We start from the raw sequence: 26,048 nt of genomic DNA, 5'->3' as shown, positions 1-26,048 counted from the left end.
AGTCTGCTAACTTAAAGCATTGCTAATTCACACTCTGTCTTCTTCTATTGACCTAAGTCAGAATGAGAAAAAACACTCCTTAGCGGCTGTTTAAAGTTAGCGGACCATTATGAATAAGGGGGTTTAGGCTTCAAGTTTATGTTTGTTACTCGTGTCAACTTTATGTACCTGTATACAGTCATAAGATTATCCACAATATATTGAGATGCAACAGTCAAAATGTTTATTTCTTTAAATTTTTATCTTAATGATTCTTTAGGACCTAGGTTATAAATAGCGTGAATGTTTACGCTTTTATAATAAAGTCCCAGCCACTGTTCAGTTCAGGCATTATCTATAAATAAATTTAAATGTTTTATTAAAAAATTGCTCCGTCGTAAATCCTACTACTCTACAGCTGAATATCTAAGTGATCCGACAGCCTGGGACTACATTATGATTATTTTATAGCAATAACAATGACAGCACAATATTGTATATTTGATTCAAAAAAACCTAAAAAAATAATGCTGGTAGAGTTTCTTGCGCCGCTGCTTCTCTCTCAGAGCGCCATTTGTTTCTGAAGCGGTAGTAGAATCTAGTTTATTAGAAATAACATCAAAACTAATTCTAAAGGAATCAATTTTGAGAAAATAAATGGATTTTATGCCTTTTAATAGAACCATAATAGTATTTGGCACCAACTGCACTGTCCCTCGCTTATGTAAAGTATATAATAAATTCAGTCCGTTAATTGACTTTAACATTGATTCCCCTAACACTGTCTGTAAATTAATTATCAACAATCCAGTCAGCCAGCCTTGAGTGTGATAGTCCATTTTATCATGTTAGTTATTTACATATATTTTAATTTTAATTTTGTTTATTTTATTTTATAATATATTTAGCTAGGTTGGATTGAGATTTTTGTTATATCTAGTTGTAAATTATTGTTATTAAAACACTTATTATTTGTTTGCCTAACTATCTATCAAACATTTCTCAATTGGTAAGTCTCAACTGATAAGGTATTGCAGACTTTTATGGGTCCCAAATCGAAATAAAAATAATCCTATCTCTCAAGTTGGACTTAACTGCATGAGGTAATCCCCATTAAAATCCGTTCATTAGTTTAGGATTTCACTGAAAGCAAACATCAGGACACTGGATTTCTATATATTAAGGCGACACTAAATGCCAGCCGGCTGCCGGCCCGCCATCTATGTAACAAAGCCAATATTTTCAAAATTCTTGCGGGGGAAAAAGTTTATATGCTTACAATCCTCGTTATTCTCTACTAATCTGAATAAATGAACCTACACAAAAAAGTACAAGCTATAAGAATAACTTTTCTGAGAGAAGTACCAAAAAAATGCGTCATGCCATGCCAAAAAACTTGTCTAACTTCAAAAAAAAGTGGTGGTTCAAAAAGGCTCGGCAGCGTTAACTATAACCAACTGCAAGCATTAGCAACCTACAAATAAGACTTAAGGATATGTGTAACTTGACTAAGTAGTGTTCATAGCTCGAAATGCTATACTTTCACCACAAAACTTGTCTAAAAACACCATGTTTGCGTGTTTTCGGCTTACTCTTCGCCTTAAGATAAGATGTAGAATCGCTGGACCCAATAAATAACTAAATAGCCTTCGACTGCAGCATTAAATAAAGAATATCACAAAATGTAAACAATAACCGATAAATGAATATAATTTATGTCTCAAATAAATCTTTTATGTTTGAGATAAAAACTGTGCTTTCACACTAGCTCACTACATGCATATCAATTATTAACTTTCGGTAATCTGTTATGTTTCTGACAACGTCTCGATATCGGTCAACGTGAAAAATGATTCGTATGTTAAAGATTTCTAAAAGCAGTTTTTTTAATTGAATCTTTTTATGGTGAAACAGGACAAATGAGTATACATTTTTTTTTATGACAATAAAGATATTAATACGTACACAAATAAAATTTGAAAAACAAAATTCTATGAACGATGCGGGATTCGATCCCACGACCGTGCCGGTGCTCTAATCCACTGAGCTACCGTTCGATTACCGCCTCGTTATAAAATTCTGTTATTGTTTGCATATATGCTATTGCTATTATTATTGCATTCTGTGTATTTATCCTAGAAGTGAGGGTTATCACTTTAAAAACATAACAAATTGTTTATATTATTACGTGCCAAACAGGGTTCTTGAAAAATACAATAATTCTGAGCGGCACTACAATTGCGCTCGTCACCTTGAGATATAAGGTGTTAAGTCTCATTTGCCCAGCAATTTCACTAGCTACGGCGCCCTATACAATAATGCTTACACATTACTGCTTCGCGGCAGAAACAGGTGCCGTTGTGGTACCCATAATCTAGCAGGCATTATGTACAAAGCATCCTTGTAATGGGCAGTGTATCAATTACCATCAGCTGACGTCCTGCTCGTCTCATCCCTTATTTTCATTAAAAAAAAATAAGTCTACTGTGGGCGGCCCATTGAACGTGTACCAGGCTGTCGGCCAGTAGGGAAAAGTGGCGAATGGTCGTGGGGCGAATCACATCTGCCCAATAGATATCATTCCGTGATGATCACGACTGCTCTACCAAGAGTGCTAGAAGAAGAAGAAGCTCCCGCAATGCAACCGCCAAAAGTGGAACAACAACGGGAGGCAGTGCGACTCTGAACTAAGAAGATCAACAACGACTAATATTGCATCATCTTAGCGGCCACACTGATAAGAGTGAACGTTTGAAAAGAATGCGGATTATACGTTTCGGCCTCTATTCGAGAATCTCCCCAGAGTAAGTAAGCATAAACAAACTGTGATTTTTTCACTGACTGAAAATAAGGAGTTTTTCGGCAACGCTCCTGTGAATACTATAGTTTTGCAGGAGAATGTGGGCGGCGGTGATCACCTAACATCATATGACCCGTATTTTCATCCGTCCACCCGGTCCTTAAAAGCCAAATAAGCTTTATTCAATTAGGCTGCTCACGCCTATTTCTGCCGTGAAGCAGTAATGTGTAAGCATTACTGTGTTTCGGTCTGAAGGGCGCCGTAGCTAGTGAAATTACTGGGCAAATGAGGCTTAACATCTTATGTCTCAAGGTGACGAGCGCAATTGTAGTGCCGCTCCGAATTTTTGAGTATTTTGAGAATCCTGCATTGTAAAAAGCATGGCGTATCAATTAGCATCAGCTGAACGTCCTGCTCGTCTCGTCCCTTATCATAAAAAAAAATCTGCGAATTCATGTCGAAATGACGAACCCTATAGCTCAGTGGTTTGTGACCCAGCCTACTAAGCTCTGATGAATATGAATATTTGTTTCCGAGTCATGGATGTTGATTTGTATTTTTGTATGTTTAAGTAAGTTATATTGTATTGTCTTGCACCCATTGTACAGGCTATGCCTAGTTTGGGGCAAGATAATTTGTGTAAGAGTGTGTCAATATTATTATTATTATAATTCTACCGTAACACATTAGTTAACTTTTATAAAATAATTGGCACCAATTTTATTTAAGGAACCTATTTTATTCTCACTTTTAAGTGAGCTTTCTAAAACATATGCGTAGTAATTTTTTTTAAATTACTTATTGGCACGGAACGAAATTCCAAAGATTATGTTTCATATAAGTTTTTACCACTATATAAGTTTTATACATATAAATTTTCCCACTTGTTTTGCTATCTGTACTAAGTCCAGCGGTTAGTGTTTTTATCCTCAACATAATCAGATATTTAATGCGAGAAATATGTACGATATTGTTTTAATTTACAAAAATAGTTTAATTCGTTGGTAAATAATTCTTATTATTTTCATTTTCGTTTAGTTTCTAATTATCTTATTGTAATAAATCTTAAATAGTTTTCCTATTGTTACTTATATTCGTAAGTACAGATTTTGCTCTTATGCAGTTTTAAAATGTATATATTATCTTTAAATTCAAATTCAAATTCAAACTCAAATATTTTATTCAAAATAGGATGTGAAATAACTTATTGAAAGTCAAAAAAACTACCACCCATTCCAAAATGAATGCCTCAGGCCTGAGAAGAATGGGCGCAACAAACTCAGCGGGCTTTTTTTTTTCATCAAAAATATGTTTTACAATTAAAGTAACAAAGTAACATTGTACAATTAAACTTATTATTTAATAGCCTGAGGGCGGTCGCTCCATTCCCAATCTGTGGTATCATTAAGAAAGTCATTTATGTAACCTTTACCACACAAACGTTTTTTAACAATTCTTTTGAATAACGTAATACTTTTGTTTTGAACATTTTCTGGGATTAAAAAAAGGGAATCAAAGATCTGGGATAAATTATTTTATACTGTAATTTAATATAATTTATGTAACCGTTATCATAGTATTTTATTCATAATATTTACTTAATAATTATGTATTTATAACGACTTTATAATATAATGCTTTACTTTATTCAATTTGTTTTATAAAGAAATTATACGCACAAGAAAAGCGTGCAATTTTGTTGCAAGTTTCAAGTTTGTAAATGGTATTATTATTCTAATGAAAGTTTTATTTCGATTCCAAAAAGTATTTAAATTATTGTCATAAAAAAGTTGTCAAAATATAATCTTAGCACCAAAATAGTGACATGGAAATTATATCTTCTAAAACTTTTATCAATAACTCTTCCAAAAGATCGACATTCCCAGTTCTTATACGAGAAGATTTATTCAAACATTTAATAGATCTAGTTATATATAAAAAATTGATATTAATTAAAATTTTTCAATATTATTAAATAACGAATACCTATACTCTTATTCGGAAACAGTAAAGCAATAATTTCTTATTTAATTAATTGAAAAAAACATACTTAAATACTTTAAAACTTTTGTCTTTTATTGACGAGACAATTAAATGAAATGGAGATTGACACTATTATTTATTTGTTAATTTTACATAATTTCATGTGCTATTCATCGTGCATTGTCACGTTTAATAATAATAAATTAATGGTAATTTTAGTAATTATTAATGTTAAGATTGTTTTATAATAATCTTTTTGCTATTAAGATTAAAAATATATTATGTATTAAAATAATAATTTAAAAACTCACTTAATGCCGCCACCATAATTTGGTTGACCTTACTGCCCTCCGAACAATATTTCCTGACCGTGTACTTCAACATTGTCACTACGAACACAGCGTCCGAGTGCGTGCGATCACAAAATGGACGACGCTGCGGTTCCGCGGCCGTCGACTGTTTGAACTGTGATCGCTAGCACTCTGTCAATAACTCGTAACTCTACGATAGTACTAACAACGATGTAGAACTTGTTAGCACAGTGGTTGACTTGTGAACATGCCGTAGATTCGAATCTGTGGCAGAAGCAAATAGCTTCAAAATCTTTATGGGATTGTTAATGGTTTTTTTGGCCCCAAAGCTAATGATCTTTTTACTAATATGACTATATCAGGGTACTGACTTCAGGTTACTCCTTTATCTAACATAGGGACGCTTCTCGAATATTCCAGCTTCTCAATCGCAGTTGGTTTACGCCTGGGTTCCTACAACAGATCCCCATATGTGCCGCTGCGGAGGAAATGTATTTTTTTATGAAAAAGGAGGACAAACGAGCTTACGGGTCACCTTGTGTTGAGTGATCACCGCCACATAAGCGTTGCCGGCCTTTAAGGATGATGTACGCGTTTTTGAAGGTATCTATGTCGTATTGTCCCGGGAACACCGCACAAGGTAGTTAATTCCACAGCTTTGTAGTACGGGGAAGAAAAAGCGGGGAAGCTCCTTGAAAACCGCACTGTGGGGGACCGCCATACATCCAGATGGTGGGTATGATGTCCTAAGTTGTGGTGTGTCGTGCGAAGGTGGAATTCGGAAGTGGAAGGCTTGGTCACGATGGCATCTTGCCGCCGCTGTGTGGGCTGCCTCTCCCGCCATGCACCTTAAACGACATCTTGCATTGTGCCTTAACTACTATCAACGTGCCGCCTCTCCTAGAGCCAAATGGAATTTCACGTGACGATGATAAGAGGCCTAATGGAATGACGTTTATTCCTTGGAGAAGTGGAAAGCCGCTGCTGTGGGATGGAACTTGTATGGACAAGTTAGCGCCCTCTCATATTGAACATACATCTAGGGCAACAGGTGCTGCAAACTGCCAAAAATCTAAGGAGAAGGATAGTGATGGACATATTTGTTCCGTTAGAGTAGACGTTGGGTGTTTGGGGTTCATCGTCACAAAAACTCATAACAGAGTTATCCAGACGTCAAACCTATTTGACAGGTCTGGTACGTACCTCTGTCAGAGGATAAGTTTAGCCAAACAGAGGTAATGTTACCAGCTTCATGAACACCTTACCTGCCAACTGCGATCTTCACGATATATAGGTTTATTTTTATGAAAATAAGGGATGAGTCGAGCAGGATATTCAGCTGATGGTAATTGATACGCCCTGCCCATTACAATGCAGTGCCTCTCAGGATTCTTGAAAAACCTGAAAATTCTGAGCGGCACTAAAATTGCGCTCGTCACATTGAGACGTAAGATATTTAAGTCTCATTTGCCCAGTAATTTCACTAGCTACGGCGCCCTTCAGAGCGAAACCCAGAAATTTTTACACATTACAGCTTCACAGCAGAAATAGGCGACGTTGGCATCTTGTGCAAAGGAGCTTCCCACTGTTACCTATTATTTCTAATTTATTTATTTTAATTTTAAGTTTTATGTTATTTTTTTTTTATAAAGTGTGTTATTTAGTTATCATGAAAAAATAATTCAAGTAAACTAAGCTGAATAAATAAATGTATTTACATAAGACATCACCAGTGGGAGTCTCCTTTGCATAGGGTTCCGGCTAGATTATGGGTACCACAACGAAGCCTATTTCTTCCTTGAAGTAGTAATGTGTAAGCATTATTGTGTTTCAGTCTGAAGGGCGCCGTAGCTAGTGAAATTACTGGGCAAATGAGACTTAACATCTTATGTCTCAAGGTGACGAGCGCAGTTGTAGTGCCATTCAGAATTTTTGGGGTTTTTCAAGAATCCTGAGCGGCATTGCATTGTAATGCGCAGGGCGTATCAATTCCCATTAGCCGAACGTCCTGCTCGTCTTGTCCCTTTTTTCATTGAAAAAAAACATGAATTTAATTCAGAATTTCGGCCCGCAGTTCCAGCTCCTTCAAATTCATACGAAGAGCGGCTCCAATGATCTAGTCTTTTTTGATCAGCTTTATTTCATGAGTCTCTTGGTACCTACCTACCTACCTGGTCTTCTACTGTATATTTCACAGGGTGTGATTCGATTAATAGTAGGCGATCTTCACCTCCGGACTATAGTCACACTCAAGTTACAATGATTATTCTGAAGTTTTCCGAATGACAGGCATCCACACGCGGGAAACGTTGTAACTCCGAATAAATCAGTCTTAAGCAAAATGTATATTTGTAAACATTTTTCATATTCTTGTTTTATTCTCAGTTTTTTTTAATGAAAATAAGGGACGACACTAGTAGGACGTTCAGCTGATGATAATTGATGCGCCCATATTACAATGCAGTGCCGCTAAGGATTCTTGAAAAACCCAAAAATTCTGAGCTGCACTACAATTGCGCTCGTAACCTTATTATATATACTTATTAATTACAAAATTTATAATTGTAATTGTGTACAAATTACTTTGTTAAATTCACTTTACCTATTGATTAGCAAGTGACAAAGAACGTACAGAGAACGATAAATTTTGTTGCCGCTGTTTTTCTTGGTATAATATTAGATGCCAAACTCCAATGGGTATCTTATTGAGTATACTTAGTTCTGCTGACTGCTGCTTACTGCTAAAACTTCCTCGTGCGGTGTTTCCGTTACGATAAAAAAAAAGCACGCTGAGTTTCTTGCGCCCATTCTTCTCAGGTCTGCTGCAGTCTCTTTTGAATGGGTGGTAGTTTTTGACGTTCAATAAGTGATTTTAAATCCTATTCTGAATTAAAACCTTCAAAAAAAGCGCGTTCACCTTCCTTAAAGGCCGGCAACGTTCCTGTGATTCGTCTGGTGTTGTAAGAGAATGGGCGGCGGTGATCACTTAACACCAGGTGACCCGTACGCTCGTTTGTCCTCCTTTTCCATAAAAAAAACAGCCAAAAGATTCGTTCCTCAACCTGCATTGAAACTGCCTAGTGACTAGTCTAAACGCCGGAGGCCGTGGGTTCGAGTCCCGCATCGTTCATAAAATTTTGTTTTTCAAATTTTATTTGTGTATTAATCCTAGAAGTGAGGGTTATCACTTTAAAAACATAACATATTGACTAGTCTATTTAAGTCACATTCTCACCATTACTAGGACTCACTAAGCACAAATTTAATAAACATATTAAAGCTTCTTTGAAAAAGAAGGCTTACTCTAGTATAGTATAATATCTTATACCTTTAAATGAGCAATTCTCGTATATATATTCTGAATCTCGGAAACGGCTCCAACGATTTTAATGAAATTTAGTATACAGGTAGTTTCGGGGGCGGGAAATCGGTCTAGCCAGGTTTCATTTTATAAACATGTAGTTTTATCTGTGTTTAAATGAGAAACTGCTACAACAACATTAGATTACAAAGGTAAATTTCGCCACTATATACAAGACATTGGGTGATCCGGAAAGCAGAAGACCCCGGTTCGAATCCAGATGTCCTATTAGTTTTTTTTTGTTCACATTTTTGGACATTCTTAAAAATCCGAGCAAGGCTCGGTCGTCCGGATATTAGAGGATAATGATGCATGGTTTTTGTCTGGTTCTGCGCGGGCCTTCTAGAATTTAATAATTTTATAATAAGGCGAAGATGTTATATGATTTAAGAGTTCTCAGCAAACGTTAGGACGTATACATGGGGCACACTAAAAGTTTTGCACTTCTAGCTAATCGAAACTATTTGAATTTCGAATGTTATATTTTTTGAAACGTTACAACCTTCTAAGTAATAAAAAAAACAATTGGCGGGAAAAATTTCCACAATAGTAAAAATTTAATTTTATTTGATACAAATAATTTCATTAATTATAAGCGGAAATTAACTAATGGTAACCTATACCTACTACTTAGATTTTAGCGACAGCTGGCTACGTTAGTACTTCAACTCACTACTTCCTCTGTAGTGATATCAAATAAACATGCCTCTATTGGGCAAAATTGTGAAATAACTGACAAACAAGCCTCTATTGGGGAATGTCCACCTTCGCACGACACGCCACAAGTTAGGATATCATCCCCACCATCTGGATGTGTGGCGGTCTTCCACAGTGCGGTTTTCATGGAGTTTTCTTCCTCGTACTACGAAGCTATGGAATGAGCTTCCTTGTGCGGTATTTCCGGGAAGGGAGGACAACTCTTGCAATATCATACAAGACAGGCAACATTCACCAAATGTAACTGTTACTGCTAGAGATAATCATAATATAAAGCTCATAAATATTGTACACCAGAACATACAAGGAATCTCAAGCATGTAATTAGAAATTGAACTGTTTTTGAGCTGCTGTAATATAGATATATTATGTATTACAGAACATTGGCGTAAAAGTCATCAGCTCCAGTTTAGTTTTAGAGAACATAAAGTAGTCAGTTCGTTTTGTAGAAGCAGGGCAATACATGAAGGTACCCTTATTATTAATAATAATAAATTAAAATTTAAAAATAGAAGAGATATTGTTAATCTCTCTAAGAACAATTAATTGCTTGTATAGAACTAGATCAATACACCGATAACTCTGAAATTTATCATCTGATTTACGTAATTCTTCTTTTATTTGATGCAAAATAGATGCCATTTGGTCCCATAAAAATTTTACATAGTTTGGCCTAGTAGTTTTCATTTTATGAACAGTTATATGAAAATTTTCGTCTACCTGGGTGTACGGCTTTTTTTGGAGTTTTCATTCTAGTTGATTATATATTAATATAAACTGACACTAAACCGTAAAAAGTAAAAAAAAAATACGTTTACTTCACTTCACTTTACTTCAAAAACTGAATAGTATAAAATAACTAAAAAATTTATTTAATACACCTGTTATGCAAACGTTTAACTTTAATATTAATAAAATACTATTATTTGTATGTGGTACCTATTGAAAGGTATTAAGTTGGTACCAAGCCAAATGTAATAAAGGTACCTACACTCGCCACGCGTGACTTTGAGCGGGATAGCTTCGTCTAGAACAAAACAATCCAATCGGACAGACACGCGTGGCCTGACAACCTAAATAATTACAGTAAGTAAGCTGTTTATAATATTATGTTTTATTTTGTTTAGGGCTTGGCACTGACTCAAAACCTATCAATAGGTAGCACATATAAATAATAGTATTTTATTAATATTAAAGGTAAAGGTTTGCATAAGAGGTGTATTAAATAAATTTTTTAGCTATTTTATGCTTTTCAGTTTTTGAAGTCTTTAAGTAATTTTTTTTTGTTAGCTTCCGTAAAAGTACAACTCGTCACCCATCCTGCACATAGTCCCGACCTAGCACCCTGTGATTTGTGTATTTTAAAAATGTAAAGGGAGAGCCTTTACATTTTAAACTTTTTACTTTACTTTGAAAAGCAATAAACATAATATTTTGGTGATAACTTATTGTTTTTAAAAGTTACGCAAAACTTTAAATGTGACCTACGTACTCCAAACACTGATGTTATGAAGATTATTAAATGTTAATGATATTTAGTAAGTATTGCATAATATGTAGATGAACATTCTTTTTCATTATTTGGTTGAGTTCGTGACAGGCTTCGTCATGCTCGCTTAATTATCACTGCTAGTGGCGGCGACATGGGGCGGGTAATCCCTTCCCTAAAATATGTTCGAGGAAGACGGGGAACGGGCGTTACTTGTGGTGGCAGGATGATCCTATTACCAGAAACTCTGCTTCATATTCTTAACGTTAAAGTTTTTTTTTTAGAATCGGTTATAAAATGCACGCTTGATACCTTTATTTATTTACGGTGTGTGGGGATTGATGCGTCTATTGTATTCAATAACTCTTAGTTTAACTTACTTGAGGTAGACAAATCTATCCTTTTACGCTTACTTACATTTCAATAACCTACCGTCATAAAGCATTGGACTATAACTATATTGGACATAACCACAGTAGACATATGTATCAGTAAAAAAGCCTAAACAAAAACGAAAAAAGAAACTAAGCCTTGTTGATAAAATACTTACCTACACGTGCGTACACTCCATTGAAGCAATAGGGTTGTCAGGTTACTTTTCTAAGCGATTTAAAAAAAGGAACAGGTTCTCTGGACTGTATTTTTAGAACGAAGTTCCTTATTTGGCATTGCGGAACGTTAAAGAGTAACAGCGTAAGATTTTTATGTTTAGTGTATGTATGATAGCTATATATTATAGTCTACATGATGAATGTAATATTTGTAAAAAAAATTATATATTCAATAAAGTTTTTCTTGGAATAAACGTTTTTTTGCATTTTTTTTAAATTTCGTTGAAATATTTTATTTGAAATATTGACTATAAACTTTGAAATATGCGTTTAAACTTTGTCTGTTGAAGTTTCACTTCTACCACGAACATATTGTCTAGGCGGCGTCTAATTATCGTTTTCGTGAGTGTCAATTTTTAAGAACAATTAACACCTATTTCGAGATACAAGATGGTGGATATGACTTTTTAAAGACTTTAATAAAATCAATATAGGAATCACTTTGGAGGTTTTGGGGCGTGTCAATAACTATGAGAATATACAATAATTTTGAGATCCAAGATTGCGGATCTGTTTTTACAATAATACAAAAAGGGTAGATTCGAAATTTTCGGGAATGTTGATGAATACACAATTTTATTTCAAAAGTCAAAGTCCGGCTTTAACATCCTCGAGAATCATGAAAACAACACCCGTGATAAAAAAGTCATTTCATCATTTTCTTGCAGCCGCCATTTTGGATTTACATTTTGACAGCACTATCCATTTCAGCACCCTCGAAAACCATGAAAAAGACACCCATGATGCAAAAATTGTCAATTTCATGCAACCACCATCTTGGATGTACATTTTGATAGCACTATTTATTTCAGCACCCTCGAAAACCATGAAAACGACACCGGTGACGAAAAATTTCATAATTTCTTGCAGCCGCCATCTTAATATTCATTTTGACAGCACTAGCTGTTATTGGTTTCAACACCCACGAAAACTATGACAAAACACATGTAGGTAACTAGTCCAAAATAAAAAATATACAAAAAACATCAGCGAAAACCAAACCACACTCATGAAAAAAATTGATAGTAAATATTGCAGCCGCCATTTTATTTTAATATTGTGAATAATTATTTTCACGAATTTATTACAATCGATCACACGGACTTATAATTCGAGCACCTACAAATTATAATAATAATATTATAACAATAAATCATTCTTACCTTTCAAAATCACCAGGAAGTTTAAAAAACGATAGCTCCGGTTTTGATAAAGCCGAGTTCAAACAGCCGTATACCACGCAATACGCTGGAATTTTAAAAATGATCGCGTCAACAAATAACAACGTGAGTGTGACACTCGTATCGTATTGACCGCGAAAACTGCTTAGCGGTCTCGTCGATGCGCATGTTTGTGTGAGTGTGTCATTTCGAACGTTTGTAGGTAGTTTCGGTACTGGTACATGTGTCAACTGTGACATAACTATGGATAGATAAGATCTTGTCATTAAACGTTGACAGCAATGTATCCGTAACTACAGATACCTTATTGAAAACGGCCGTTACTCGTGTAACGGCAGTCCCCAATATACTATACAATATAAATTACTTACCTTAGCTTACTAATTAGCTGTCAATAATCTGAAGCTGTCCCAATATACCCGAGAAGTCATTCTTATCGCATTAAATTGGGACGCGTAAATTGCAATTTCCATACAAACTTCTATCGCTGGTAAGCTATACGTCCTACCATTGACAGACAGCTTGTACGCATAAGGTGAGTTACCGTCGATAAGTTTATTGGGGCAGAAATGTCAACGATAGTTACGATTTTTATCTCTATTACCTTATCCGTACACACTGTCTGTCAATGGGATGACGTATAGCTTACCAGCGATAGAAGTTTGCATGGAAATTGCAATTCACGCGTCCTAATATAAGGCGATAAGAATGACTTATCGGGTATATTGGGACAGCTTCAGATTATTGACAGCAAATTACTGACAGTAAGAGGTAGTAATTTATCTCTATCTGTAGATAGTATATTGGGAACCGCCCTTAGTTAAAAGGTAACCGACGGCAAGATTAAAACCACAAATTAACAATAATACAAATTAACAAATAATTACAAGCTATATAAGTTACACAATACTAAACACTTCTTTTATTCAATACTACAGTGAATTAGTGACAATGAGTTAAGGATTCAGAAAAAAATATAAGAATGTGGTTTAAAAAAATCAGTAATATTTTAAATTATCACAATCCAGTGATCTGAAAACATATAATATATGTTTATATGATACAGACATACATTATTATAACAGCGACATTACAAGAATTATAAACCTGTTCTTTCCGTGTACTGTTTTCGCACGGGCAACATCTAATACATCTTTACATCGGGATGTAGGCCTTCTGCAGCGTAATCCTATTTTCCTTTTATTTAACTTTAATTTAATTAGTCTACTAAAAAGCCGTCATATCAGAAATACAGTGCACGTGAGTCAACGCTCTTTCTTATAAAATTAATTGAATGGTGTGTACTGACACTCGTGAGTAAATTCTGATTGTAAATCTATGCAGTTCATTGAATGAAAATAATTTAGCACGTTGCGTATGTTTGATTAGTTAATAGAAGCATGCACTGACTTACTTGTAATACTAATTAGTTAACGCTTAAAGCTATCACAGACAGACGGCTAAAACGCAACGTGTAAATAACGCAACGACATATTTCAGGCAAATAGAACATTTGATTTTTAGGTCCTTTATCAAAGTCTTGCGGTAATTAATTACAATTCAAATTGCTAACTAAGCCCAATTTTTTTTTAACTGGAGGTTGCCCATAGTACGTAACCCAAATGGAGAGAAACTGCAATAATAAATATTTGCGGTATTCGGAAGTAAAAAATATTAACTATCCAAAATATTTCTGAAATTTCATTCAGTCTAAATTTCCGACGAATCAAATTCGACGGCAAACCTCAATTGATGATTTACGAAAACATATCCTCCAGTGAGCCACAGGTAATAGCAGACATGTTCAATAGGTATTTTCAATCCACTTTCATGCCACCTGATCAGAGAGTAGTTCAAACTGATGACTGCAGAGGTAGTTCGGTAAATATTTCATGTATAAACCTAACGGCTAAAATGGTTACTAAGTGCTTCGAAAAAGTTGATGTAAATAAAGGAGCAGGTTTTGATCAAATTAATCCTCTACTAATCTCTAAATGTGCCTATGAATTTACTACTCCCTTAACTATATTTTTTTCTAAATCTACTTCTGAAGGTTGCTTCCCCTCTGTTTGGAAAAAGAGACTCATTACCCCAATTTTTAAATCTGGTTCGAAAAACGATATTAAAAACTATATGCCAATTTCTAAGTTATCCACTTTCGGTAAGTTATTGGAGAAAATAGTCTCAGAACAACTATCAGCTGCTTTTTTGAGAAGTATTTTTGAACATAGCATGGTTTTATGAGAGGTCGCTCAGTTGAATCCAATCTTCTCGCTTATACTGATTATATTGTGCATGCTGTGGATGAAGGCTATCAGGTGGACGCTGTGTACACCGACTTTTCCAAAGCTTTTGACAATGTAAGCCACGATATGCTATTAAATAAATTATGAAAACTCGCAATAATTCTCAGGCTGTAGCTTTGAATGGAGTCACCTCAGGGCTTAATTATAATTCAATTATAAATAAATTTTATAATTTTTATTTCTATAATTTAATTATTTTTTTTTTTAATTGTAATTATGACACAATATATTAACATTTCTTTTAAATCTGTAATTTAATTAAAATCAAAGTAAAATGTAATTTAAGTTAAGATTGTTTGTAGATTTATGGGTAAAATGCCTGAATTAAAATTATTTATTATTATTAGTTACGCGACTTCTAGTGTCCAACAAGGATCACATTTGGGTCCCTTTTCACTTTGTATTTGTAGGTTTTTACAAATTCTGAACATCTTTTATACGCTGACGATACTAAAAATTTTAAAAAGATAACTGACGTCCGAGACTGTTTGACTTTGCAATCGGATATAGATAGATTTTATCGCTACCGCGAAGAAAATCAATTGTTTCTGTACACTGACAAATGTTATACTATTTCATTTACGCGTAAACACTCTCCAGTGTCGCATACTTAGACTTTGGGTGGAAAACAGATAAATCGCGTAGATCATATCCGTGATCTTGGCATATTCTTAGACTCCAAATCAAACTTCAACTTGCATATTTATCATATTGTTAACAAAGCCTTCAAACAACTAGGTTTTATATTGAGAGTTTCTCGCCCCTTGCGTAATGAAGCATCCTTTAAGATTCTTTATTTTTCTTTCGTGCGTAGCATCTTGGAATGTAGGTCGGTTGTTTGGAATCCTTGCTACAATACACATATAGACCGTATTCAAAAAGTACAGAACAAATTTTTAAAAAACCTAGAGTATCGTACTGGAAACTTCTTTATAGATTACCAATCCTCTGCTACCCGTTTCAGTATTGCCCCACTTAAAGAGAGAGAGGTTTATTTTGAATTTATTAATATAATACAAATTTTTACATAAAGGTTTCAAAGCAACAAAAACCACTGAGGTTTGTGCTATTGCTAAATTAGTCTATACCAACAGACTTACAACAACCAGAGACTAAATAGTTCTCAATCGTTAAAATTAATAGTTTAAAACACATAATGCTGAAAATTTTACGAATAAAAATAAAAGCTCTGTTATGACGCGTAGATACTATTAATTACTTTGTACAATCTCCGACTCTATGGACCCTCCAAAATAAGTGTATCCTTCAATATCTTAAGATGTAAAAAAAAATTACAGTCTGAAAATTATTTCCAGATCAACAATTGGACCCAAAGATGAACCTTTGAGCTCGGCTACAATTGAAATAAATACATTTAGTTATTTTATGAACTACCTATGTCACGTAATTTTAACAAAAGTATATGTTTTTAAATAATTTTATCATCATTTCGTATTTACTACTAGTAAATGTTAAATATCACCCGCATCACGTTGACGTCTGGCCATTCCACAACCGCGCGTTTTGCAAGAAATTTCTTGCAAAGAGATCTGAAGGAAAAGGGCAAACTCTCACCTTAAAGACCAGCAACGCATCTCTTGAACCGTAATTTTGCGGATGTCCATGGGCGGTTGCCTCGCCATTTACAATTCCGTGAACAAAAAAAGAAATTCATGACATTGTGAACAATGTCTATACCTAAGAATATTGACACTATACTAGATTGAGTTGAAACGTTATCCATAAACAACAAGAGTTCTTAACCGACTTCAAAAAATTGAGGAGGTCTCTGAATTCGTCGGTATGTTGTTTTTTTTTTTGGTTACTGTAAACATAGAATTGTCGTCTAGCCTAGCTAAATTTTAAAAACACTTAAAAACCTTTACCTACCGTGTTTGAGTTATGCGAGTAGGTAATATTAGTAGTAGTCACTGACCTGTATAAATACAACTGGACAGGCTGTTCCATATCTTTGACAGCAAATTTTTTGTGCCTATTTGAAGCGCCGCTCGCGAGCGTCCAGAGAACAAAATTTGACGTATAATACAAAAGGCTGCGAGGGAACGGACAATACTCTGAAGTATTTTTGCATTTTGAATTAAGTTCGTTCGTTTTCCGTGTTATTCATAGTTCAAGAAGCAAAGTAATTAAGTACACAATTTTTTTTTGTTACTAGTTTCCTACCATCTATCGATGTTTGCTGAGGTTGTCATCACTAGTTTTAGTATCGCAGACTCTCGCTACATGGCCAACAGCGCCAAAATGGCGAATATCAAACAGGCACAAAAGCACTTTGACAGCCGTCAATCCAGTGGTAGATATAGTATTAGAGTAATTATTTTGTTTCTTTTTTATTTTTAACCGACTTCAAGAAGTCGGTGTTTTTTAAACGTAGTTTTTTTTTTATTTTTTACTTTTTAGTGTCATTTAATAATTATAATATATGCCCTATAATATATAACCTGCATGAAAATTCCTAAAAAAGCCGTACACAAAAAACAATTATAATATTATCGAAGTAGTTTTTTTTATAAATGATTCCACAACAAGACTCCTTTGCACAGGATGCCGGCTAGATTATGAGTACCACAACGGCGCCTATTTCTGCCGTAAAGCAATAATGTGTAAACATTACTGTGTTCCCTTCCGTCTGAAGGGCGCCGTAGCTAGTGCAATTACTGGGTAAATGAGACTTAACATCTTAATTCTCAAGTTGACGAGCGCAATTGTAGTGCCGCTCAAATTTTTGGGGTTTTTCGAGAATCCTGAGCGGCACTGCATTTAAATGGGCAGGGCGTATCTATTACCATCAGCTGAACGTCCTGCTCGTCTCGTCTCTTATTATAATAAAAAACATAACCATAAAATATTATGTATTTAAATGTCAATAACGTTTTTCATCAAAAACACGCAAGTGATATAAAAGCTTGCTGTTTTAACCGCCTGTGGGTCAGCGCCATGATATAACTGTGAAGGAATGAGCATTTATCTATACGTAAAGCAGCAAAGTCATTATTAAAATTAAAAAGACAGTAATTGTTAGTCCCATTGTCTCCGTTTGATTACAGAATTAACTTACGCGTGTGACCCAAAATATAAGTACCTTATAATAATGTCTTTGATCTGTTAATGATGTAATGTAGCTTTCTAGGCGCCATGTTCAGATCGATAACAGATTAGTACTCTCGAAATAACTAATCTAATATTACTACTACTGACCTCTACTACCACTGGACTGACGGCTGTCAAAGTGCTTTTTTGCCTGTTTGATATTCGCCATTTTGGCGCTGTTGGCCATGTAGCGAGAGTCTGCGGTACTCAAACTAGTGATGACAACCTCAGCAAACATCGATAGATGGTAGGAAACTAGTAACAAAAAAAAATTGTGTACTTCATTACTTTGCTTTTTGAACTATGAATAACACGGAAAACGAACGAATTTAAATCAAAATGCAAAAATACTTCAGAGTATTGTACGTTCCTTCGCAGCCATTTGTATTATGCGTCAAAATTAGTGCCCTGGATGCTCGCGAGTGGCGCTTCAAATAGGCACAAAAAATTTGCTGACAAAGATATGGAACAGCCTGTCCAGTGGTATTTATACAGGTCAGTGACTACTACTAATATTACCTACTCGCATAACTCAAAATAGGTGCAGGTTACTAAGTGTTTTTCAAATTTAGCTAGGCTAGACGACAATTCTATGTTTACAGTAGCCAAATATATCATTTTTTACTTTATTGCAATGCAATAAGATAAAAAAAAACTGGCTCCATGGGCTGAATTTCCATGATACCAAGAATTGAATTTAACAATACTTCTTAAAAAATATCATACAAATCATAATAATACGGGTTAAAGTAAGAAATTGCAGTTTTATTGTAATAGATACTTTGAATTGACATAGAACCTTCATGTTTTGAAATTTTTTGAGTAAAACTTTCTTCACGTGGTTTGTTCCTATATTTTCTTTTTAAAAATGTGAAATATTCGATTATCGACTTTCAGTTTTTTTTATTTTATTCACCTTAGACTAGGAAGATGGATACTTCGAAATTTGAGTGATTTTTGAATACGAGTTCCGAGCTGCAGAAACAGCTCGCAATATCAATATTGCGTTTGGTGAGGGGACTGCTACTGAACGCAACGTGTGATTTTGGTTTTAACGCTTTCGTGATGGAAACAAAAAAGAACGAACAACGTAGAAGACCACCCAATAATGAATAACAATGAATTGAAAGAGATGGTGGAAGCCGATCCGAGCCAAACTACCCACGAATTAGCGTCTTGGCTTAACGTTACCTTACTAATCATATTGACGCATTTGCGTCAAATAAAATAATAAAAGTGAAAAATGGGTGCCTCATGATTTGACTGATCTGCAAAAAGAAAGGCGTGTTTAAAAATGTGTTGCCTCGTTGAATCGATACAGAAATGAAGGAATATTTGATCAAATTGTGACATGCGATGAAAAGTGGATTCTTTACGATGTCCGTAAGCGAAATAACCAATGACTGACCCCAAGTCAAACGCCGCTACAATAACCATTGGCATAGCTTTTCAATAAAAATTAATGATAACTGTTTGGTGGTCTCAGCATGGTGTTATTTACTATAGCTTTCTCCGATCTGGTCAAGCAATAACTGCAGATGTCTACTGTGCTGAACTCCGAACAATGTTAGCAAAACTAACAGCCCCGACTCATGAATCAATCTTCACCATTATTGCTCCATGATAAACCAAGACGTCATACAGCATTTGTTTTAACTCTACAGGAACTGCAATTAGAAACCATTCGTTACCCTCCGTATTTGCCAGACCTTGCTCCAACGGACTACCATTTTTTTCGTGATTTGGACAATTTTCTACGTGATAAAAAGTTTTCTTCTCGGGAGGCAGTACAAAATATATGACGATGTACAAAAACTTCAGACAGTTGGTCCAATCTAGATCACCCCAGTTCTATCGCAAAGGCATAAATGACCTTCCTATTAAATGGCAGCAATGTATACATAGATGATAATGGTAATTACTTTGATTAAATAAATATGTTATATGTTAAATCAAAAATAAAAACCAATTTCAATATTTCAGTACAAATGGGCAATTTCATACTTTAACCCCTAACGTTATAGTATCTTAACACTACCGCAGCCTTACACCATAGACACATATAGACACCCAATAACCAATTAGGCCTATCACAGACGACAGACTATCCGTGACGCACTTTTTAGTCTGTGATAATAAAACCTAAAGAATTATATGCAGCTCCGCATACGACGCGCAAAAAGTCTGACAGACCGCGCTGTACAAAAAAATATAACGTTCCCGACAACACATGATACCGCAGACGACGCTCACTTAATTAGGGATGGCGATTCTTACCGAAAAAGATTGATTTTTAAATCGATTCAAATCGTTAGCTGATGAATAGATTCACAAATAAATCGAAGGTCTAAAAGATCAATATCTAATAATGGAAATAAATATAAATCCATTTTATGAAAAACATGAAACATACCATAAAAATCTTTTATCGATAAAATCAGTTTTTGTTAGTTCAGGGAATTCGATTTTCAAAATGTATTTATTTCAGGAACAAGTTCATATCTAGACTTTTTAATTTAGCAGGTTTCAAAATAACTAGGAGTTCGTTCAATTGTAGTAACAGACATTTTATAAAATTTGAAAAAAATATTTGGATATGGTTTTAGAATTGAGTGCTTTAATATGAAATTTTCTGAAAGAATAGGATGAACCCACATTTCTCTATTTCTTCTTCTTTTTTGTATCCGAAGTACGAAATAATAAAGGCATAAAAGGCATTTATTTTCTCTAAATTGATTCCTTTAGAATTTTTTTTGATATCATTTCTTATACTATTAGATACTACTACCGCTTCGGAAACAAATGGCGCTCTGAGAGAGAAGAAGCGGCGCAAGAAACTCTCCCAGTATTCTTTGTTTTGCGCTCTTTTCAAAAAAAATATACAATATTGTACAGTCATTTCTATCGCTATAAAATAGTCACAATCTAGTCCCAGGCTGTCCGATCATTTAGATATTCAGCAGTGGAGTAATAGGATTTACGACAGAGCCATTTTTTTATAAAACATTTAAATTTATTTATAGATAATGCCTGAACAGTGGCTGGGACTTTATTGTAGAAGTGTATACATTTACCCTTAAAGCTATTATGTATCTTATGAAGCCTACTAGAATTAGTTACAAGCAATCCCTTATTTCTAGTGTTATAATAATGAAAATCACTATTAAGAGCAAAAAGGTGACGATTTTTGTGAACATATATTAAATTTTTATAAATGTACTGACAATGAACAGTCATAATATTTATTTCTTTAAATTTTTCTTTGAGAGACTGTCTATAACCAAGCTGATATATAGCACGAACAGCTCTCTTTTGCAGTGCAAACACTATATCAATGTCAGCAGCATGACCCCATAGTACGTCATGATGCTGTGAAAATAACTAAAGTACACTAATCTAGCGGTCGCAAGATTCGTGTACTCTCTAATCTTTCTAACTGCATACTGAATACACCGCAATCCCTACAGTTCTGCCGACAAAATGACCGGAAATGTGCGTGTATGCGTTGAGTCTGTGAAATATCTGCCAAAGACATTTTGCGCGCAATGCAGACTTTTTATGTGCCGCAGACTTGATTGCACAAAAAGTGTGTCGTCTGGGAAAGGCCTTAACGAAACTAAAATGTCGATTATAATGTTCAATTACTTTAGATAAATTGATTTACGGTATTTTTTTTTACCTGTGTACATAAAACCTGTTATTGCATCACCCTATTATGATTTGTTAATATGGTTGTTATACTTGTCAATTTATGACTTGTCAATCAAAAAATCGATGACCGTAAAAATATATTTCCTTTTCTATTCTATCTTAATATATATAAATCTCGTGTCACAATGTTTGTCCTCAATGGACTCTTACGAGTTTACACTAATGAACGGATTTTAATGGTGATTACTTCATGGAGTGCAGTTTGGTCCAATTTGAGAGATAGGGTAGTTTTTATTTCGATTTGGGACCCATAAATATTTATATTTTCAATATTTGTTTTGTATGGACATATTTTCGATGAGAGAATTTAGTGACGCACGGTTTGACAGTTCCGCTGTGAAACAATTTCATTCCAACAGGGAGCATATTTACGAAATAATTTTTGATGTTTTGAAATATAAAACAGTTGTTTTTTTACTATCTACAGAACAACGTCTATCGGGGTAGCTAGTCTTACTGTAAATTCGTTAGAGATTTTTAATTTAAGTTATTTTATGAGTGTATCCTTAGTCTGTGTGTATAGGTATAAAAACAAAGAGTATAAACTAAAACTACTACTAAAATTGTCAACGGTTTAATAAATTTAAATTGTAAAATTGACGGGAAAAAATTACAAATTCCTGGCGAAAAACAATAAGAAAAATGAAATGGTTAATCTGCTTTGTAACAGTTATTTTAGTGGTGTACACGTTTGAGGTTAACAAGGAAGGCAGGGCGAATAAAATATGCAGTTTATATGGCTACGATGTGGTCGAAGGAAGGTTTGGAAAGGAGAAACATCTGCTATGTTTGAAACCTACAAGTATGTGCGATTCATTTATTTTAGTTTTAATCCATTTAGTTTATTTTTAGAAATGAACTTACAGCACTTATTAATAAGTGTGGATGGCGCAACAGTTTAAACCGTTGACCATCACCACAGGTTCGATACTCGCCCGCTATGTACCAATGTGTTTTTAGGTATTTTTTTTATCAAAATAAGGGACGAGACGAGCAGGACGTTCAGCTGATGCTAATTGATACACCATGCCCATTACAATGCAGTACCTGAAATTCTGAGTGGTACTACAATTGCGCTCGTCACCTTGAGACATAAGATGTTAAGTCTCATTTGCCCAGTAATTTCACTAGCTACGACGCCCTTCACACCGAAACACAGTAATGTTTACACGTTACTGCTCCACGGCAGAAATAGGCGACGTTGTGGTACCCATAATATAGCCGGCATCCTGTGCAAAGGAGCCTCCCACTGGTAAAAACAAAGGTAGATCACTTAATCTCGCAGCTTGAATAAATTCAAAGTAACCACATCTTTGATATCTGAAAATAGTACATGCAGGATATATTTTAGCTTAGCATCATCTTTGATATCTGAAAATAGTACATGCAGGATACACTGTAGCTTAGCATCATCTTTGATATCTGAAAATAGTACATGCAAGATACACTATAGCATTGTAGGTAATTTTTTTTTCAGTCCATAATTAGTCCTAGGCTTTGCTAGTACGCAGTGGTCATTTTTGTGTCTATTATTTGTTTATTTCTTGTAAATGCTATTTCTGAATGCATCTGTTTGTCTATAATTTTCCTAATTAGAATGCGGGTTGTGTATTTGTACAACTGTACTATAATACTGTGTATGTAATTTAAGGAATTATTAGAACTACTAAATAGAAACTGTTTACTAATCTTTCACAAAAAGCAAATGATCATTTTAAAAATAACTCTATAAAAACTAATCATTTCACTAAAATAATTCAGCAAACATATTACATGATAAGTAATCATTTGATGGAATACAGTTTTTGCAAATGTTTTACTTTGTAAACATATCAATTATATTAGATAACATACCAAAAATATATGTTTGACCAAATACTATGTTAATTATATAAATTGACGGTAGACACAATTTTACTCGATAAATATTATTTTGGGATGTACTTACTTGTGAGCAAGGGCTGATTCGGTTCTGGCACTCTTTTTTTATGTTGAAAATAAGATATTATATATTTGGATAGCCATTAATAGTCTATAGACTTATTTTACATGGGCACCCTATTTGCTTACTACTTTAATGTTTTATAACCAACCTAATTATGCCCTAACGGCCTTACAAATAAACTTGGCGTAAAGTTGTACCTGAAAATAAACCAAGAATATGCGACTATGCAACACATGATACAAATATGGTACCAAAATGAATTTTATTAAATTCTAACCCTCCTCCTAAATTCTAATCCTAAAACCTATTGGTATGAAAAAATATACCATGATATGAAAAAGACAATAAAATACTTAAATGTTGTAAGAGTCGCATCGGGAAAGCTCGACACCACCCCACAAATAATAATAATATTGAAACACTTTTTACACAAATTATCTTGCCCCAAGTTAAGCATATATAGTCTGTGTTATGGGTTACAAGACAATGATATATTTAATACAATATACTTACTTAAACATACATAAATACATTTAAACATCCATGACTCGGAAACAAACATCTATATTCATCATATTAATGCTTGCAAATGGATATCCCAACTTTTAATCCCAGCATTTAAAGATTTGTTCACCGAAGCTTTTCACAAAAATGCTTCCGTTTCTAGTATTAAAAAAAAACAATTTTAAAATGTAAGGTGACAGGAGAAGCAGGGTGCCTTATTCGTTATTTAAGTATTAGTTTTTATAATTAAGAGACGAATGGTTAGATGGTAACTGGGACCGGCCTGATCAATTGTTAAACACGTTCTGCCTTACCCAAGGCAACAACATGGTTATAAGTAATTACTTTCTATATAAAAATATTTTGTATGTGTAGCTTCAAGTCTAACCACCAAGAACTCCACTATTCTCCTTGATCCTGAACTCAGTTCTGAAGACAGTTCTGGCGAATATTCCTTAAAGGGAGTGATGATGGCATACGGGTTTCCGGTTGAAGACCCCAGCTCCGGTTCCGCCGAAGGATACATTGGAGATGATAATCAGTTCTATGGTGTTCTACATTTGGGTATGTTATGTATTTATTTGACATTTTTTTACGATTTGGCGGAAAATTAAAAATTGTCTGTGTAATGAAACCTACTAAAAATGCATAGGGCATTTTGATTTGCTGACGTGAAAAAAAAACTAGACTTAAAGTCATCTTTTGATTACTTTGAATTAGAATATTAATTGTTATTAATTTCAACTTGATACCTCCACGCGTCCCGGAGAAAAATTGTATTATGAGCAGGGCACCGACATGGTCCTATGTTTCATCCCTTTTTTAAACATAATATGGAATCAATTTATTAAAACTTTCGTGAAACATGATTAACTTATTTAGTAATACGGCTTTACTCACAATTTATCGTTGTGGGTACCGACTAACTTCGGACCATTCGGAGATCCTTCATCAGGGTGAGTGTAGTGGGTTCGCGATAACGTCCCATCCCTTACTACGGACTTGTGCTCGTAGTGCGCGGCTGGACAAGTGCGGGGGGCGCCGGTGGTGATGACGAGCAAGGTATCACTGACACTGATACACAAAATGCACTCACAATGTCCACTATATGATCATCGACACTATGGGTCTTACTGCGTGATGTGTTTAATAACACTGTTTCAAGTATGTGTCTGAGCCCAAACCTTGTCTCTATTATAATTAGGCCGACGGTCGATTTCTATGGCTTGCAGCAGGTTGCGAGTCACAAAGTGTGCTCGCAAGCTGCTGCTGCCTGCCCTGTCCAGCCGCGCAGTACGAGCACAAGTCCACAGTAAGAGACGGGACGTTAACGCGAACCCACTACACTCACCCTGATGAAGGATCTCCGAATGGTCCGAAGTTAGTCGGTACCCACAACGATAAATTGTGAGTAAAGCCGTATTAATAAATAAGATAATATGGAATCCTTGGTATGGTATGGTTCTGCAATCAAATTCTTTAATTGTGTCCATTTTGCTCACAGGGCTTGCTGGTCACCCTACCAGCCAAGCTCCTTTTGGAAATCTCGGAACGATCGCAAACTTGTCGAAGCGACTTCTCATTTTCGAGGAAATTTGCCTTTTGGTCGGCCATTCTTGTACATTTCAGGATTACATGACAAACCGTTTCGTCTTCGACATTGACTGTCTAACGACCTGAGTGACAGCCGTCAGCTGAACGTCCTGCTCGTCTCGTCCCTTATTTTCATGAAAAAAAAACATTCCACGCATAATGGAATAGTCAAATTACCTTTTCTAGCTAACAGAACGCTGCATGCTGACCCATACGGAATTGACGATGTCAAGAAAGTGTTTGGCCTGTTCGATAACGACGACATACAAGCACCATCCACACCTCCACGTCAATGGGTAAGGCCTACATACTTCTATGTTACGGTCAAAAAGGAGTAACGTGAAATTAATACACATTGATTGTAAGGCTTTGATTAATACACATTGATTGATTTAAATCTTAATATTTAGGTTCACAAATATCAGAAAAATATTTAAAACTGTAGA

The 26,048-nt window shown here is 34.8% G+C and overlaps 2 protein-coding genes across 5 annotated transcripts in view; one reads left to right on the top strand and one right to left on the bottom strand.

Annotated features, from left to right (window-relative positions):
* The window catches only part of LOC126967643 (facilitated trehalose transporter Tret1-like), a 70,114-nt gene extending 64,907 nt beyond the window's left edge, over nt 1-5,207 (bottom strand). Inside the window, exon 1 of the mRNA XM_050812212.1 lies at nt 5,074-5,207. Coding sequence (XP_050668169.1) covers nt 5,074-5,146 — 73 coding nt within the window. The 5' untranslated portion in view covers nt 5,147-5,207. The remainder of the gene's footprint in view (nt 1-5,073) is intronic.
* A 16,935-nt stretch (nt 5,208-22,142) lies between these two features.
* LOC126967631 (disintegrin and metalloproteinase domain-containing protein 10-like) overlaps nt 22,143-26,048 on the top strand; it is a 51,359-nt gene continuing 47,453 nt past the window's right edge. The window contains exons 1-3 of one of the 4 annotated variants that reach the window (XM_050812195.1): nt 22,143-22,362; nt 24,385-24,573; nt 25,789-25,898. In XM_050812195.1, coding sequence (XP_050668152.1) covers nt 22,203-22,362; nt 24,385-24,573; nt 25,789-25,898 — 459 coding nt within the window. In that variant the 5' untranslated portion in view covers nt 22,143-22,202. Of the gene's footprint in view, nt 22,363-24,384; nt 24,574-25,513; nt 25,899-26,048 lie in introns of those variants that run through there. The other 3 variants (XM_050812196.1, XM_050812198.1, XM_050812199.1) reach the window with 3 other exon arrangements.

The sequence above is a fragment of the Leptidea sinapis genome, chromosome 13, assembly GCF_905404315.1.
Source record: "Leptidea sinapis chromosome 13, ilLepSina1.1, whole genome shotgun sequence".
NCBI classification, from domain to species: Eukaryota; Metazoa; Arthropoda; class Insecta; order Lepidoptera; family Pieridae; genus Leptidea; species Leptidea sinapis.
This window is presented reverse-complemented; position numbering and strand designations above follow the sequence as displayed.